General features: G+C 38.4%; 1 protein-coding gene across 1 annotated transcript; it reads right to left on the reverse strand.

The window, feature by feature from the left end:
• Positions 1-245: 245 nt before the first annotated feature.
• Positions 246-4877, reverse strand: LOC102708216 (putative transcription factor bHLH041). The gene is made up of 5 exons (XM_040520382.1): positions 4467-4877; positions 4349-4363; positions 3369-4253; positions 2505-2948; positions 246-332 (listed from the first exon to the last, which is right to left on the reverse strand). Exons 1-5 carry the CDS (start codon positions 4875-4877, stop codon positions 246-248), a joined length of 1842 nt encoding a protein of 613 aa, XP_040376316.1.
• Between the last annotated feature and the right edge of the window lie 12488 nt (positions 4878-17365).

A 17365-nucleotide genomic window follows, 5' to 3' on the forward strand; every position in this document is an offset into this window, starting at 1 on the left:
AAAATTCCCACAGAATTCCTCATCCTCCAAGCAACCCCTCCAAAATTCAAAAAATAAGAGAGAAAAGGAGTGCAGTGCAGTGCATGGCATGTGGGCCCCATTCGTCAGCCTGATTGCAAGTGGTGTATTAGTGTGGTCAAACTGGTCAATCACCAACCTAGCCCGTCTTCTCAAAGAAGCAAGGCACAGATGGGATGAACCATGAGGGGGGGGGGGGGGGGGGGGGGGGGGTCAAAGCCGGTGTGCTACGGCAATGGCGGCGGCGGTGCCACCAAGCTCTCGACAGCCTTCGTCACTGCTTCCTTGAGCGATGCCTCGTCGAACTCGGCCGCCTGCAAGATTGGATAAAACAAAAATAAGAACCGTTTTAATTAGGATGTTAGGTCAGATGATCAATCATGCACCAGTTGTGATAAAGTTCTCGACCATATATCCACCTGCCTTTAATGTGCTTAAATGTACTTTTTAGCTTTTACTTAAATTTTGATTTTTAAATTTAAATTTAAGGTTGATTTTGAGTTTTTTTCTATCGTAGTTTATACTACTTTCTAGTTTTGGTTGTTAGATTGTTATGAACATGCATATAAAAATCTTATCTACGAATTAATTTTTATTTATAAATATATTGTCTGACTTTTTCACTAACGATCTAAAAGACTTTCTCCGATTATATGACAGAAATCCGTGGACACACGGTGTACATTCTAACACCCCATCAGGCTCGTGGTGATTTTAACACGTGCTCTAGCGGTCTAGCCTCTCAAGAGATAAAGACTAGCGGCACATATTTGTCTTACTGTATTTTTTTTCATATTTTTTATGTGTAATATTTATAAACACTAGTATTTAAATCACTCCAACATCGCTGCACCATCGGTGTTACTATTAAGAAAATGATTTATGTGTGTTGCGTAATAGTTCTACTATTTTGTAAATATAGTGACATGATTATTTATTTTGTATATGACATCTAGATAGATGTATTATAACAGCCAAAATTTCAAAAGTCCATTGCATGTGCGTCCAGCAGGGCACGCTTTCGATGGTAATTAAAGAGCGGTACGCTTTCTTTCAAGCAAAAGACAAGAGTAATTTACTGCTACCAACTCCATTCCAAAAAAAATATTCGTTTATTGCTATACTCCCTACAGTTTCTTTTTGACACCGTTAAATTTTTTATTTACGTTTAACCCTTCATCTTATTTAAAAATTTTGTCCAAATATATAAAATTATAATCATACTTAAAGTACCTTAGTAATAAATCAAATTATAATAAAATAGTAAATAATTATATAATTTTTTAAATAAGATAAAAGATCAAATATAGATAAAAAGACAATTTAACATTTAACAGTTTATAAAACACGTGTATAAAAATTGAGAAAAATCAGAAGAAGAAGAAAAAACTAATAAAAGGATGCAACCTATATAAGTAAGAATAATTTATATGGAATTAACTAGTGTGGCCCGGTCAATTCAAGGCTATCGAAACGGGTGGCTAAGTTCTACCTCCTTCCTCCAATGGCAGAAGAGGAGAAGTCTACTCGACAGTAGACCAAGAAGCACCATTGGTGAGAGATGATGAAGCTCTTTGGTAGTAACTTTTTTTTTTTTTGATGAGTCTTTGGTAGTAACTGAAAGGGAGGAACATGACACGATTGGGATTTTGGATGGGCCTGCCCTGACGTCATCCTACGTACGGCAGCTAGCGAGCACCGGGCGGGCCCGGCCCGGTCAAGTTTTCCCTTTCCAGTTTTGAGTTTTCCCCCGTGGGCCCCCCACGCCCCCCGTCCGCTGGCCCACCGGAATGGCTGATCCCGTTGACTTTGACCCTTGGACTGGACACCCTCTCGCTCGTGAGCCATGAGTCCATGAGCGGATGGATGATGACGATCACAAAATGGGGGTCTCGATTAAAAACCACATCGATGAATTTTGTGAAAAGTTTCTTACCAAAATACTCTCTCCGTTTTACTATATAAGACTTTCTACTCTTACATAAATTTAAATGGATGCTAATAAATCTACATATATATAAATTTAGACAAAACTAGAAAATCTTACGATATGAAACGGTGATAGTATTATTTTGTCGAGAGCGGTCATGGAATATAATTTTTTCGCGGGGGGTTATGGATTATAATTGATGCACTTCTCAAACTACCAAACATTGTCATATCTTTATATATATAACCTTAAAATCAAATTTTTATTTTTATGATTAATTTTAGAGAATCATTTGCACAACCGAATATCTATACTGAAATCATATTAACAAAAATAAAACACACCATATTATATGTGATTTATACGCGAGTGACACGAAATTTACTAATCTTGTACGTGTTCCAAACGAATCATATATTAAGAAGTAGAAATTAGTGTGAGCTTGCGTTGTTAAGCATATATAACACAAAAATTAAGGAATTAAACCCATTTAAATACGCAGGAAATTCAACAAACATTTCGAGAGTTCAAATTCAAATTAAGCGTCGACCCGTACCGTTGCTCGTAGCGTGAGGGTGGCCTGAGCGACGGCGCCGCCGCCATTGCCGCCGCCGCCGGCCGGCTGCCTCGCGTCGACGGACACCACCGTGAAGCCGCCCGCCTCCTTGAGCAGCGCGAGCACCAGCTCCGACACGTCGACGCCGCCCTCCGCCCTCGCCGTCACCCTCACGGTCACCACCTCCGACGACGACGACGACGGCGCGCCGCCGCCGCCGACCACATGGACCTCCACTCTCTCCGGCGATGGCCCGCCGGCGGCGGTTGGCCATTGGTGGTGGTGGTGAACCTCGTTGACTGCCCGGATCATTGGGCTCGATCCGTTGGCTCGTTGCTGGACCTGGGTCTGCAGTGCTCGGTTCTTGGCTTCAAGCTCGGAGATTTGAGCTATGAGCAAGTTCATGTACTCCAGGGTCTTGGCAAGAACTGTCGCCTTGTCTTTCTGCAAAGGGTGATGCCAATTCCATGGATAATTAATTAGGGAAGAACTAAATTAATTACTAGAGTTTTATTTGCAATGTGATATTAGTAGCTAGAAATCTTGAAAATTTTAAAAATAGCACACAATGTGCCCTTGTTGATGACCTAACAAATATTCGTAATTCTGTTTTAAAATATAAATATGTGAACATATTTACCGATTTTCAGTCGAAGTATATAGGGAGAAATACTCGTATTTTGGAACGTATGTACTAATAATTAGAGCTACCGAACAATATAAAGTGTTCTCACGTTGAATGTGATTAGGATTTTCTCAAAGGGAAATAAAAATAGGTTTAATTTGCATTGCAACAAGGTCATTAACAAGATTGTGCAGTGCAATTAATTTATGTTAATTAAAAGGGGTATTAGTTAGTATTACCTTTGATCCGGGAGGAAGCAAAGTTCTTAATTGCTCGAAGCTCTCGTTGAGCCGCTCCCGCCGCCGGCGCTCCGATATCATATGGTGGAGCTGGCTGCTCGTCGGCGCCGGCAGCGCGGCCGTGGCTTCGTCGTCGTCGTCGTTGGCTCGCCGCGAGGCGGTGCGCTCCTGGCTGCACCTGACCATGTGCATCCTCCTCAGGATGGAGATGCCCATCTTGATCATCCGCTGCCCCTGCCCCGGCGCGCCCGGCGGCCGCCGCAATGCCGCTGGGCGCGGCGCCAGCGCCGCGTTGTACGCCCGGAACGCCGTCGTCTGCGTCGCCCGCCGCGGCGACCTGATCCAGGGGCGGTGCTTGGCGGACGTGGGCAGCGCGGGGGACGACGACCACGCCGAGGGCGTCGTGGGGGAGCAGATGACGTCGAGCATCGCCTGCGCCATGGCGGCGTCGTCGGCCTCGGCGCTCGGGAAGTGGAGGACGACGCCGTGGCGGGCGAACGGCGACACGTGGACGCGGTGCGGCGGAGGGCGAGGGTGGAGCCGGGACGACGACGAGGACGACGGTGTCGTCGCTACGGCCTGCACCGCGGGCTCTCGGGGGGACGGCGTAGCGGACGACGAGGTCACCATGGGCGTCATCGCGCGGAGCAGTGACGTGGAGGCGCCGTCGGCAGGGCTGCCGACGAGCGAGGAGGAGGAGGAGGACGGCCCCGTCGGTGGCAGCTGCAGCAGCTCCTCGAGCAGCGACTCCTGGAAGAAGTCCTCGGAGAAGACCTGCTCCATGCTCGACTGCAGGCTGCTTGCGCCGCCGCCGCTGTCGCCGTTCGGCGCCGTCGAGAAGCCAACCTCGATCTCGCCGCTCTCGCATCCCATGAACGCTGCCATCTGCGCCATCATCGACAATGGCCATGTCAGCTCTTCATCCAATCTCCATTTCTATATCAACACGTACACCATGATCGCATACACGAAATTCTTACCTTGATGCCTGCTTCCTGGATCATTATCGCAAAGTTCGTACGAATTTTTGTTAGAATTTTGCAGCTGTTGAGAAGCAAATAATGGAAACCGTATTGCAGCGGCGAGGTGAGTTGCGACCTGGTAGAAGCGCTGCTGCACCGGCAGCGAGGAAGAGGCGGCGAGGTCGAGCTCCGGCAGCTCCATGTACGGCGCGCGGTCGACGTGCGCCCACCCGGGCACGCACCCGGTGACGGCGGCGCAGACGGAGCCCCGGTACGCGTCGAACAGCGCGCTCACGCCGCCGCCGCCGTCGTCAGAACCGGGGAGCCATGCGTCGAGGCAGCAGAGCAGACGCGCAGCACCGGCGGCCGAAGAAGACAACGAAGAAGAAAGCTGAAGCTGCTGCTGCTGCTGCTGCTGCAAGCCGGCGGCGACGGGCGGGAGCACGGGCGCCCAGGCGCAGAGGTAGGCGCAGCCGGGGAGGCGCGCCGCCGCACGCTGGAGGATGCGCTGCCGGGACTCTTGGCCGAGCACGAAGATGGTGTCCATGCAACGGCCGATCTCACCTGCTGCTTCTTGCAGATGCTCTCGTCATGGCGCCGCTCCTCTCGAGGCTGTCGTCCATGCCTAGGCTAGCTAGCCACTACTTCTTCTTGACCGGTCTACGATGCCGTCGCTGCCGTAGCCGATCGAACGACCGGCCGCTGTATATATATGCGCGCGCGGGAAGCAAGGGAGCAGGGTGACGACGGCGGCGACGACGACGACCACGACGACGACGGCGAAGATGTGGATGCGTGTGGCCATGCATGCATGTGTGGACGGGAGTGGTGGGAAAAGTAGTATACCAGCTACCTAGTTGCAAGAACAAGCAAGGAAAATTTAATGGATTCTAATCTATATAGTGAAATTCCCTTAACACATTTTTTTCCTAAATCCAATACATATAGTTAAAAAAATTATAATTTGTTTTGACAATGTAGAGTACAGTGACATCTATAAATTCACCGAAAAATCAAGTTCAAACTCGACCCACGCATTGACAAAAAAATAGAGAGAGACAGATTTGGGGTGTGAACAATATCTCTACTATCCATACTAGGCCGCGTTTAGCTAAGAGGTGAAGTTATCTAAGTTTTTCGTACGCACGCTTTACAAACCGTTGAATGGTGTATTCTTTATAAAATTTTTTATAGAAAAGTTGTTTTAACAAATCATATTAATCTATTTTATATTTTTAATAATTAATAATAAATAATCATGTACTAATTTATTACTACGTTTTTCACGCCGATAACTAACCCACCCCACCCCTTCTACCGAACACGGCCTAGGCTCCATTTGTTACCCTCTCCAAATAACCCAAATTTTCTTGTTTTTTGTGTGCACGCATCTCGAATGGCTAAAGGTATATTTTTGCGAAAATTTTCTATTGGAAAGTTGCTTTAAAAATCAGATTAATCAATTTTTATAATTTTCTGTAGATAATAATTAATTAAACATGTGTTAATTATTAACGTGTTTTCCGCGCCGGTTAACAACAGGCCAGCCGAACGCAGCCTAGATGCGAGTCAATAGTTTAGACATTATATTTTATAAAGCGGTATATTTACGTTATATAACTATTGCTGAATTTCTTTAAAGAAGTTTTTCATAATTATTTGGATGATTTCTAAAATGAACAAGGCAGCATGGTGTGATGGTGGGGTGGATTGGTGAATGTGGAATGGTAGAATGGGAGCAGCTAGCAAGAGGTGGTTGGTTTGGGGAGGATGGATGCATGGAGAAATGCATGGGCATGGCAAGTAGAGGATCGAAAAGTAGGACTCAGGGGAGTATCTTTAATGAGTATTTTGGGAGTAATTAAAGTCGTTCAAAGGTGATGGTGGCCTGATTGATAGCTAGATGGATAGATACATACGGAGTACTACATGAGCTTTATAAATAGAAGGGTCAAACAAGGTGGCACCACACCATGCAGATGCCTAGCATTGGGGCATCACCATGGGGCTCTCATGTGACAAATGCTATGCATTGTAAACTTAGCACATGTTGTGCCAAGGGTTCACGTAATTGACCGAAATTGAACGACCGAATTTAACTTCTAAGACGAAATGTGTCGGTTATAAATTTGGCCAGCATTTGTAACTATCTAAATTCAGCTCGGGTAATTCGACTGTAGGCCTCGGTCAACCAAATTGACTGAATAAATCAAAATATAGCACCAAAGCTTTAATTTCTTCCAAGTCTATTATGTGTCATGTTCGAACAATTATGTTAAGCTGCATGCAACTGCTATCTTGATGTGCCTTATATATTGTTTGTTGTCATCTTCTTATTCTTTTTACTATTAAAACATGTCCTAAAACAAGAAAGTATTAGTGTTTTTAATGTTTTCTGGATCTCCAAATTTGGTCAATAATTTCGGGTTGGCTTTTGGGGTCCTTATTGCATTTTAGTCTTCAATTTTTGACAACTAAAATTTTCACAAGACCGAAACAAAATACTTGGTTGACTAAATGCCCACTCCTACATTGATATACACGAACCTCTTATCATTTTAATGTTGTGTTGTTCTAATAGGCCTCCTTTGGAATATGTACAAAATTTCTAGATTCATGTGCAATCGAACTGATATATCCTCGTATTTCAAAGATGGCTTTTGTATATGTCCCTTGAAAATAAACAACCTTTAGCAAATAAATAACCTAAAAAAGTAAAAAAAATATTAATATCATCTGAATTAAAATATTTTTGAAAAAATATTTTTTTATTTCAACTATTGTGGACAAGTTTAAATTTTACAAAATATGTAAAAATTGAGCCAAAATTTATTCAAATTTAGTTTATGAAAATGTCCCAATCATATCGTAATTTGCAAAAGAAATCATCATTATAGGATATATTAAATTGATAGTCAAAAAACACGAACCTAGAGTGTCCAATAGTAAATAATGTTACAACTCTATAGTATTATACAACATTAATTATGTTTTTAAGACAATGGATATATTATGTTAATAACGAAATTGCACTCGGACTTTATATCCAAGGGATGCATGCAGCCAAAAAAAGTAAATCAACTTCACAACAACGCTTTGAAGAAGAACCCAATGGTTAATGTTGGCGAACAAGAGTTGAGAGCGGGGATACGAGCTAGCCCCCTTTGTGTTCATCCTATGGGGTAAGCTTATGTGCGTCAAACCCAACACAAGAGCTCCTTGGATCAGAAGCAGACAATCAACAAGTTTGGACAGGTTTGACCCGCCCTATGCATAATACCCTACTATATGTTGTGTTGCTTGGTTCTTACTAAAATGGTCAATTTGTCATAGCTCCAAAATGCCCTTCACTTGGTCTAGGTTCCCTCCTTATACACTCTCATGGGTATCCATAATCCAAACCAAGTAATATTGTAAAAAAAAAGGTACAATTACATTCATCGGAAGACGTTCCATGGACCCTCCTAGGGCAGGGGTTTTGATATGTCCAGTCTTGTTTGCCGCAATAATGGGCGACTGGCGGTGTGCCTGTTGATAGGGGCTCACTGACCAGCCTAATGGAGTAATGGGGATGGACATAATAAGGATAGTGACATAATGTGTTATAATATATCATGTGATGAAGTCGTAGAAAACTCCACCCCGGCCAGTTCTTTTTCTGATTATGCAAATCATAGATGAAAATGCGACTTGATTACTGGTTGCATAAGATCTAAAATCTTTCTGCCTCATGGACATTGAATCTTTTTTTTTGAAGTGTATGGACATTGAATCGTTGTAATCTTTTCCATTTAGACATGACTTTTTTTTATTCCATGTAATCATTTTTTGAAGTTTATGGCTCAAATTCATAGTAGGTGTGTTTTTATTTCAGGTATAAGCTTCACAATAGGGGCGGAGCTAAAGGGTATGCGAAGTATGTCCTGGAATACCCCACATTGTATACCCGGTACATATCGGTATATATACGTCTTTCCAGGAAAAAAACTCACCTGAATACAAATAGGTGTTATCTAGTGCATATATATTGAATTAGGTTGTTAATTTTATAGTTATTACTAATTTGCTAAAATGGATTTATCGAATTGTATATGACTTTTTTGGATGGTCATACCCTTAGTTAAAATCCTAGATCTGTTACTGCTTCATAGTAAGAAGAGCAAAGTTGACAATTTACATTGAAGAAAACCATTGATGTAAGACAATAGAAAATTGCAATAACCTTTCCAAATTGCTTCCATACTGAGGATTTTAGAGATGAAATAATAACTCTTTGCAATTCTGTGGCAAACAGATCGATTAATACATGTACAAGACATATATTAATGCATATTTCAACTTTTCTACGTAGCATCCATAGTCCCTATCCAAAATTAGAGGAAGTACACAATCTTTTATAGCCATCCTAGGCACAAGAGGGCACGCCAATTGTCTTGTTCATGTCTTCTTAATCAAACCGGTGTCTCATTCGTCATGTACTCCTGACAAAGCTTTGTCATGTACTCCTGACAAAGCATGTTCGTGGATGTTCCACGTCCTTTGTAATCTATCTTTGCATTAAATGTGGTATGCAAGGTAGTTAGGATCCGATTGCGTCTTTGATTCTTTCTTGGGCTAGTCTTAGATCCTAAGGGAGGGCCAACTCGGCTCCTCCAGCTAATGGCCTCCCTGGCTCCTTGGATAGGACAACCCTAGGTCATCCAGATTTTTGGGCGTTTTTTGAGGCAACTGTTCCTGGGCTACCCAATCGACTTGATCAACCTAAGACTTCACAGGGTATTTGCTCCCTGGCTGTTGTTATTGCGAATATGTTCCTCATAAATCATACTATTGATGGTTATAGAGTCCGCCATATATATATCACTCATGTCTATAATGAGATTTCTCATAATCTAGAAATAAGGTAAATAGCATTCCAGATTGACTCATCATAGTGTAACTACATGTTGTTTCATTTTTTACAGGACATTAAAGTTTTCAAATAGAGGGAACAAACACACATTGCAATGCCAACATTCTTCATTCACTCTCATACCACGAAAACTACCATCCCACGGCATTGGACTTATTTTTGCATAAACTGAGGGACGACATACACAGTATCCTATATGGTCAAGCTGGTAGAGTTTGCTCCCTTTTCGCAAAAAAAAAAAAAAAAAGAAAGAAACGATAGTGCCGTTTACCAAACACCTCCTTAATTGGATCTCAAACTACAGAAAGCATAACATGCAGTCAAAAATCACTGATGGACACAACAAGAGACGAAAGGGTGGTTATCGATCGTTATGTATATTAATTTCCATTATGCTTTCAGGTAAAAAAAGTTTTAAAAAAACAAAACTAGATTCAGATTCTTTCTTTTCCTCTCCCTTCTTTCCGTCAGTTGATTTGGCAGCAAGCAGTTTGTGTGTTTTCAATCAAGATGCATACATAAGCATAATTAATACATGGGGTCCATAGGACAACACCCTGAACTTGGTCCACTGCTTTTTTGGGCCTTTTTCGCTGCTAAAATGGGATTTGGTCTACGCCCGTGTACCATTTCTTTCAGTGATCATCAGGCCATGTCAAGTTTGCAATGCACCATTGGTTGCATCTTTTGTAATTAATCTTATTTAGTAATAAAACAACTGCTAATTTCTTGTGCTATATTGCACAAAATACAGCATACTCTAGCAGTACTAGTCGTAGTCAAAAAAATGCCCTAGATTGCTTGAGCAATCAGCTCATCGTATGAACACAGAACCTGACACTTGGTCACAAGTTGGATTTGTCGAATTGGAGTTGCATGATTAGTTTAAGCTGCTGCTGGAATATCATATGCTCTTAATTTGTGGGTATACCAACCTCGATCACAGCCTGATTGCAATTGACTATATATATATATATATATATATATATATATATATATATATATATATATATATATATATATATATATATATATATATATATATATATATTAGGTGTATGTATGCTGTCAAGTTGTACAGCTTTCTAATTTTCTGGGTGTAACTAATAAAGGCAGATCATTAAGATAATTAGCGTTTGATGTTTAGGCCAACGGTATGGACTTGCTCTACAATATTGCTATAAAGGATGATGCATGGAGTAACCAAGCCGAGGATGAACATTATTCCGGCCGTCTTTTTGTTTTTCTTATGCTTCTAAGTTAAAATTTAAAAATTTAGAGTAGATTTTGAGTTTTTTTTGTCGTAGTTTATTTTTCAGCCTTGGCTTTTAGATCGTTAAGAATACATATAAACTTTTTATTCACAATATATATTTATTTGCAAATACATCGTGTAACTTTTTTCTTGAATAATCCAAACAATCATCCCATATTATGGCAAAATTACTGTGGTCCTTTATGCAACAAAGTAATATCACAATAAACGATTTGATTTAATTCGGGTCTGTTTTTTTTACTTGTGATTGTACGGATTATGGGTAATTTATTACAGCAGTAAATTATACCTATATATATATATATTATAAAGTTAAAAAATATCTTAGGGCAAGTTATTTCATCAATATTTATATTTTTTAGAAGTGTGGCACAAATAATTTGTACACGGTTCTTTAGCCATAATCTAAAAAGATGGCCCTGATCTCTCCCACATTTCAAATGGTGCCTTGTGTGAAAACTCTATGGATCATTAATTCTAAACGAAAAGTCTCGGTTATCCTGGGTTCTAGGTTCAAAGGCAAGTCAAATTTTAGTCTTCTTTCCCACACTTTTTCCCATAATATATCCTAGAGATAAACTAAGGTTAGTAGTACTGATCTGAAGCTGATTAATTAACTCTAAATTTTCTTGTCCCTGAAAAGACCACAAAAGTATTAGTATTCTCCAATCTTTAGATCCTGCCAAACCGCAGAGATGCCCTAAGTCCATGCCAACCGAATCTTGATGCTGTTGACAGTATCTGATTTGGTGCAGAAAAATATAGTAGTAATCACTTACTTGACGACATGTTTAGTGTAAATTTCCCTTTAATTAATGCAGATAAATGTTTGGTTAGATCACTTGATTAGTTGACTGGGATCCACGTCCCCGTCCACTCACCCATGCATTCTACTAGCAGTATAATTTAATAGACACCGTTGATTTATTTTTATCGAACGACTATGACTAAATTATACTACTAACAATATTAGATTTAGTAGAAATTTGAAGATGTAATATTATCCTTTTATTGTGATCTTTATTAAAAAAATAAAATTACAAGATACTACTAATTGATTAATTAACAAAATACAAAATACTTTTTAATCAATTACTGATATTAGTTATAATACTACCAGTACTAGAATGTAGAATGTGTACCAGTAGAATGCACCAGAGAAGACCCCAAATCGACTTGCTCACAGGTTGAATTTTACCACTCAACTGATATCAAATCTAATACCTATTTGTATATGCATTATCAATTAAGTACTTAGTGCCACATGTCTGCACTTTTAGAGGTTTGAACTAGGGCAGCCGTGCATGGATGCTTGTACCTGTAAAGTTGTAAAGCTTCCTTTTTGACAAGTTGGGTGAGATTCTTCTAATCAAAAGCTCCAAAAAGCTTAGTATTACTAGCAAACAATGTATGAAGAGTATGCATAATTCTTTCATGTCTAATATTTATATATAGGCTGTTTTACTAGAATTTGATCATGTGATAAACCTGTGATATAGCGGTATTTTCTTCTCGTTGTTGTATCCCTAATTTGTCACTTAAAATTTATACGGTGCTTAAGTGACAATATGTGTTTGAGACGATGAGCTGCACTGCCTGCGCATGTAAAATAAAACTAAAAAACACAATGAGATGGAAATAAATTTAGAGAACTTTAAAAAATTCTAGTGGTGGACAAAAGATTTAATTAATTTGTCTAGACACCGTGAAAGAATTACAGTACAAAAATTGTGTTTGCCAAAGTTGGAAGAAAGGGGAAGCATCATCGCTGAGGTCATATTCGGTTTGGAGATATTTCTTATAAATTTCAAAGGAACTGAATTGTCTTCTACAAAATCTTATAAAATTCTATGTTCTAAAGGAGCTGAATTGTTTTCTAAGCTTGTCTATTTGGAAGCACCAAGCCACCAACAAACACTGCAAATCTACGTGACACGGACATCTTCTTCAATCGTCTGCAGAGACTTTCTCAAGGAGAAACAAAAATCATAGAAACCAACCTCCATTTGATTAATTTGGAGCAATAATCTTCTCAAAACCAGAAAAAAAAATCAATTGAAGCTTATTCGTTTGGGTCGTTTTCCGGGGTCAAAATCCGGTCAACTCAATCGCTGCAGCAGGTCGTCGTCTCGTCCCTACTCAGAGTCTGGAGCTATGGACTTAATCAATGATGAATTATTAATTATATAATTCAAACTGTATTAATTATTATTATTATCATTATTATTATGTGTCACAGTTGTACGTGCCCAGCCAGCCGTACACACTTGGTGATTAGTCAATATGGGTTTCGTAGTAATCCACGTTAAGCTGAGCTGATTACGCTAGGCATGCGTTTATACGTGAAGACGACCTTGTCTGAACTGTAGTAGTACTATCATATTGCATCCATTCCTTAAAAGAAAAAAAATTAAAAAGCCAATTCGGAATTGGAGCAGCTGCTTCCTCCGTCCCTTAACATTTCTATACTGATTCTCATTTTAATAATTTTAAAGTGAGTCCAATGTTTAGAAACGAAATCTAATTAAATTAAATTGAAATTCAAAATTCACCGCTGAAATGACTTAAAAATAATGTTTTAGTATCTACTTAATCTATGCTAAATAATCTATAAATACTCATATTTTAAAATTTGCATGTCATGTCTATGTCGCTTGTCATAGAGATGCATGGCATCGTCCAGCTCAAGTCCACATGGCATTATTTTGACGGATGAAGAAGGGAAGATAGAAATTTTTCTGATTTTTATAGCTATTTAATAGTATAAATAATAAGATTAAATAATATAATGTGCAAAAATCTAGTTTAGAAATGTGAGACGATGAACTTCTATATAGAAACATTTTGTAATAAAATTACCGTTTAGTTGTTGGGAAACGTGCGCGTAAAAGACGAAGAATAATCTAAGAAAATCTATACAAACGAACGTTAATATGATTTTCTCTTCTTTATATAATATTTGTAAGGTCTAGTGTTAATTCATCTAGTCTTGATGTCTCAATGGAGAAAAGTCCAAGAAATTTGAAGGATTTGTATTTCATGAAAATTTTCTTAGGAATTAAAACAAAGGTTGACCTCTATATAATAAAATTCCTATGGAATTGGTCAATCCACAGGAATTTTAAAGAGAAATAAGATTCCTCCTTATCTCATTCAATCACAATATTTCTCTACTTAACTTCTTTAACTAATTTCTCACACCTCTACCAATCACAACCATTTCCTATCTAAACCTTAATTTCTTCAAAAATGATATAAATTAAATTATTTTGAGATGGATAGAGTATCTCATATTTTTCCCTATGTGTCATCCAAATGGTAGTTAAACTTTTCTGCATTTCTTATTCCTACAGGATTTCAAGACAATTGTTTCAGTCCTGCATTACAAAACAAAAAAAAATCCTAAATTTATCTATCTACATTAATATTCCAGTATCTTGCATTGCCTTCTTTGAAAGGAAAAAATATATCTTCCGGTATTTTCTAACTCCTAGTTAAAATATATAAATGAATGGAAAGATGTTATAAATATACGTCAGGTTATATATGTGATTCCATCGTCACATCCCCTGTAGCCCTGATTAGAATCCATCTTGAAATTAATTCCAGACGCATGCGAATCACGGTTTTTCTCCAAACAAATCCAATCTATTTATATTATTTATAACAAATTATAGAATTAACTCACCAAACATAGTTGAATGACCCATATCTCTCCCATTACACAGGAAATTTAAGAAACTTGCGGGGGGAATAAAGTTGGACTCATAACGGTACAAAATCTAGTGCATTTTGTCCTAATTGTGCAGAATAAGTACAAAACATATTTCACCACTGTCTTAAGGCCATTCTCATCACAAGACATCTATCACCACTGTCTTAAGGCCATTCTCATCAAAATATTTCATCGTATGGTTTCTAACAGTGTCATATCATCAAAACATGTTTAAGTGGATAAATAAAATAAGCACTCTTAATACAAAATTTCCCTTAGCTTTACAGGTTAACCTGTCATTCAGGGTGCGTTTGGTCCATGTTATTGGTAGACATGTTATGGTCATTTATGTTTTGTTGGATATAGTTATCCATATGTTTGTTTGGTTTGTATGGATGTAATGATCTAATTTCTTTTTCTTGTTTGGTTAGATGGATATAACATGGATGTGATAATCCCAAATATAGTGGAGCCCACTTGTTATATATTCTCTGTTCTATATTATAAGAATTTCTAAGTTTACCTAGATTTAAACATGTATCAATGTATATGAGTCTAGATTCATAAGCACACATGTGAATCTAGCCAATGTCATAAAGTCTTATAATATGGAATGGAGGAAATATTCAAAATTTAATTATTTGATATTGTAAACAGTAATAAATATAATGATGTAATTAGATCATAAATGGGATAAATGGTTTAGAAGAAAAAATCATCTGAAGCTTTGGAAAAATTATATCCACGGTAGCCAACCAGAATAGACCATATCATCATGTGCAAAACATGAACAGTTCTATGGACATGATTTGGCTAGATTCATTACTCATCCAATATATTAGATGAATAATCCCTCGATGATCACCACATCACATGCTTGTTCCATGAACTAAACACATTAAAAGACTAAGCAACTATCTCCCATTCAGGCTGAGTTCGGCGAGGGAGAAATAAGAGATAGTTATTCGCCAAAAAAATAGTAATAAATTAGTATATAATTATTAATTATTAAAAATTATAAAATAGATTAATATGATTTTTAAATTAACTTTCGCATTGAATTTTTTTAAAAAAAATACATCGTTTAGTAGTTTAGAAAGCATGCACGTGGAAAAGAGAGAATCTGAGTAAGAAGAGGGCAGCCGAACACAGCCCCGGTCCCATCCACTAAATACACCCTAAGTAATAAACATGGTGTAGGAAAATAAAGCTGGATTTATGATACTACAAATTTTAGGACATATCTACTTGGTAGGTTTTTAAGAGAGGTGTCATGAGTTTGAACTCAACGTAAATCAAACATCCAGCCCGGTCCCCCTCCTCTTTTTCTGTTCGTTTCATCTATGGAAACATCACTCGAAGGTTTCCATTCTAGTTTCATCCAAGTGCGTTGTACTACTTGAGAAGGAAATATAGAACCTCTTCACATTTCAAAACTGGTAGTCATTGAATGCTACGTGTCAAAACAGGAAGCAAACGTCACCTCCAAATGGAAGCTGCACAACTCTGTGCCACCGAATAGGCAAATTACATTTTTGCAGCAAAGCGCAATACAGATTTGCTTATTCATAAAACTAAAATTTTGGACAAGTGGTAATTTAAGCTTTTGCAGCAAGCACAATCCATTTGTAACAAAATATAATGGACAGTATTAATCGATAACGGTCTCATGCACCTAAATTAACCAGTTCATAGAAAAAATATATATCATAACAATAACTTATAACCCATTACGCAAGAAAATAAAATAAAGTTGGACTCATGCACTAAAAACCCAAGGCCATCTCTGCGCTGGAAAATAGAGTTGGATTCATGCACCTAGAAACACCAGGCCATCTCTAATAAAGAGATCCTAATTGCACGAGAAAATAAGAAACAATGAAATTTGGACCAATGCATTAAAAACTCCCGGACACCTCTAATCGATTGGTTCTAATTACATGGGAAATTTTAAAACTATTGGGAAAATAAAGCAGGACCAATGACAAGGCCACATGTTCCAACTTAAGATAAAACCCAAAGTAAACAGTTTATAAAACTCAAATAAAACTCAAGAATACATCGTTCAAACGTACTCCTGATTTTTCATTTTACTAACTATCATCTCCAGATGGGTTGTGCTAAAATTTGGGAAGAAAATACAGACAACATGTTCACATTTCAAAACCGGCTGTGATAAAATGCTCTCTGTATAAAAAAGGAAGCAAAACGTCACCAAATCGATCCAAACTGTCGAACACAATGTTATACAATTCAGCCACCAAATAAGCATATGAAAACATATTTCACGTTATAAGATACTCTGACTCTCGCTATATCCATATAAATCTACACATAACATATTCATTAAGCTATTAAATTATGGATGAATTTAGATAATATGAAATAAATACAGTATATTTTCTTCAGCAATACACAATCCAAATTTGATTATTCACAAAACATAAAGTTTAGACGTGCATGGATTTAACTTTTTTCTCGCAGCAAACCTAATCTATTTATAACAAACTATAATGGACATAGATTGATCAATGGTTGTCTTATAGAAAAAGTAGGATCGCAATTATAGCTTATAAAACTCATTGCGGGAAAATAAAGTTGGATTATAAAAACTCCATAACATCATCTCTTATCAACGTGCAACAATTGCGCGGGAATTGAGGAACTATAATTATACAGGGAAATAAAATTGGAGTCATCGTATTAAAAACTCCATGACATCTCTCATCAATAAGTACAAATTGCGCGGGAAATTAAAAAAAAAAGCTATTGGATGAAAAAGTTGAAATAGGTGAGTCACCCATCCAACTTAAGATAAATTAAACGACCGAGACCACCTCCAACTCCAACGCAGACGGTTAGAGGAATGCTTCTAGGCAAAAACCTGATTTTTTTCGCCACATCGGGTGGATAGGACACTTCTCAATTAAAATCGCTGCTCTGCTTTGTACGTCAACGCCTCACCCAGACGCTAAATTCATCACCAACAAACTTTGAAAACACACAGTAGCATCGATGTCAGCCGCAATAAACAAGTGCCGCATAGCAACCAATATCACGGGGCAATCCAACAAACTTATAGCAAAACCATGCCAAGATGTCGTAAAAAAAACTGTTCATTAATTTGTTTTC

Source organism: Oryza brachyantha, chromosome 2 (assembly GCF_000231095.2).
Source record: "Oryza brachyantha chromosome 2, ObraRS2, whole genome shotgun sequence".
Taxonomy (NCBI): domain Eukaryota; kingdom Viridiplantae; phylum Streptophyta; class Magnoliopsida; order Poales; family Poaceae; genus Oryza; species Oryza brachyantha.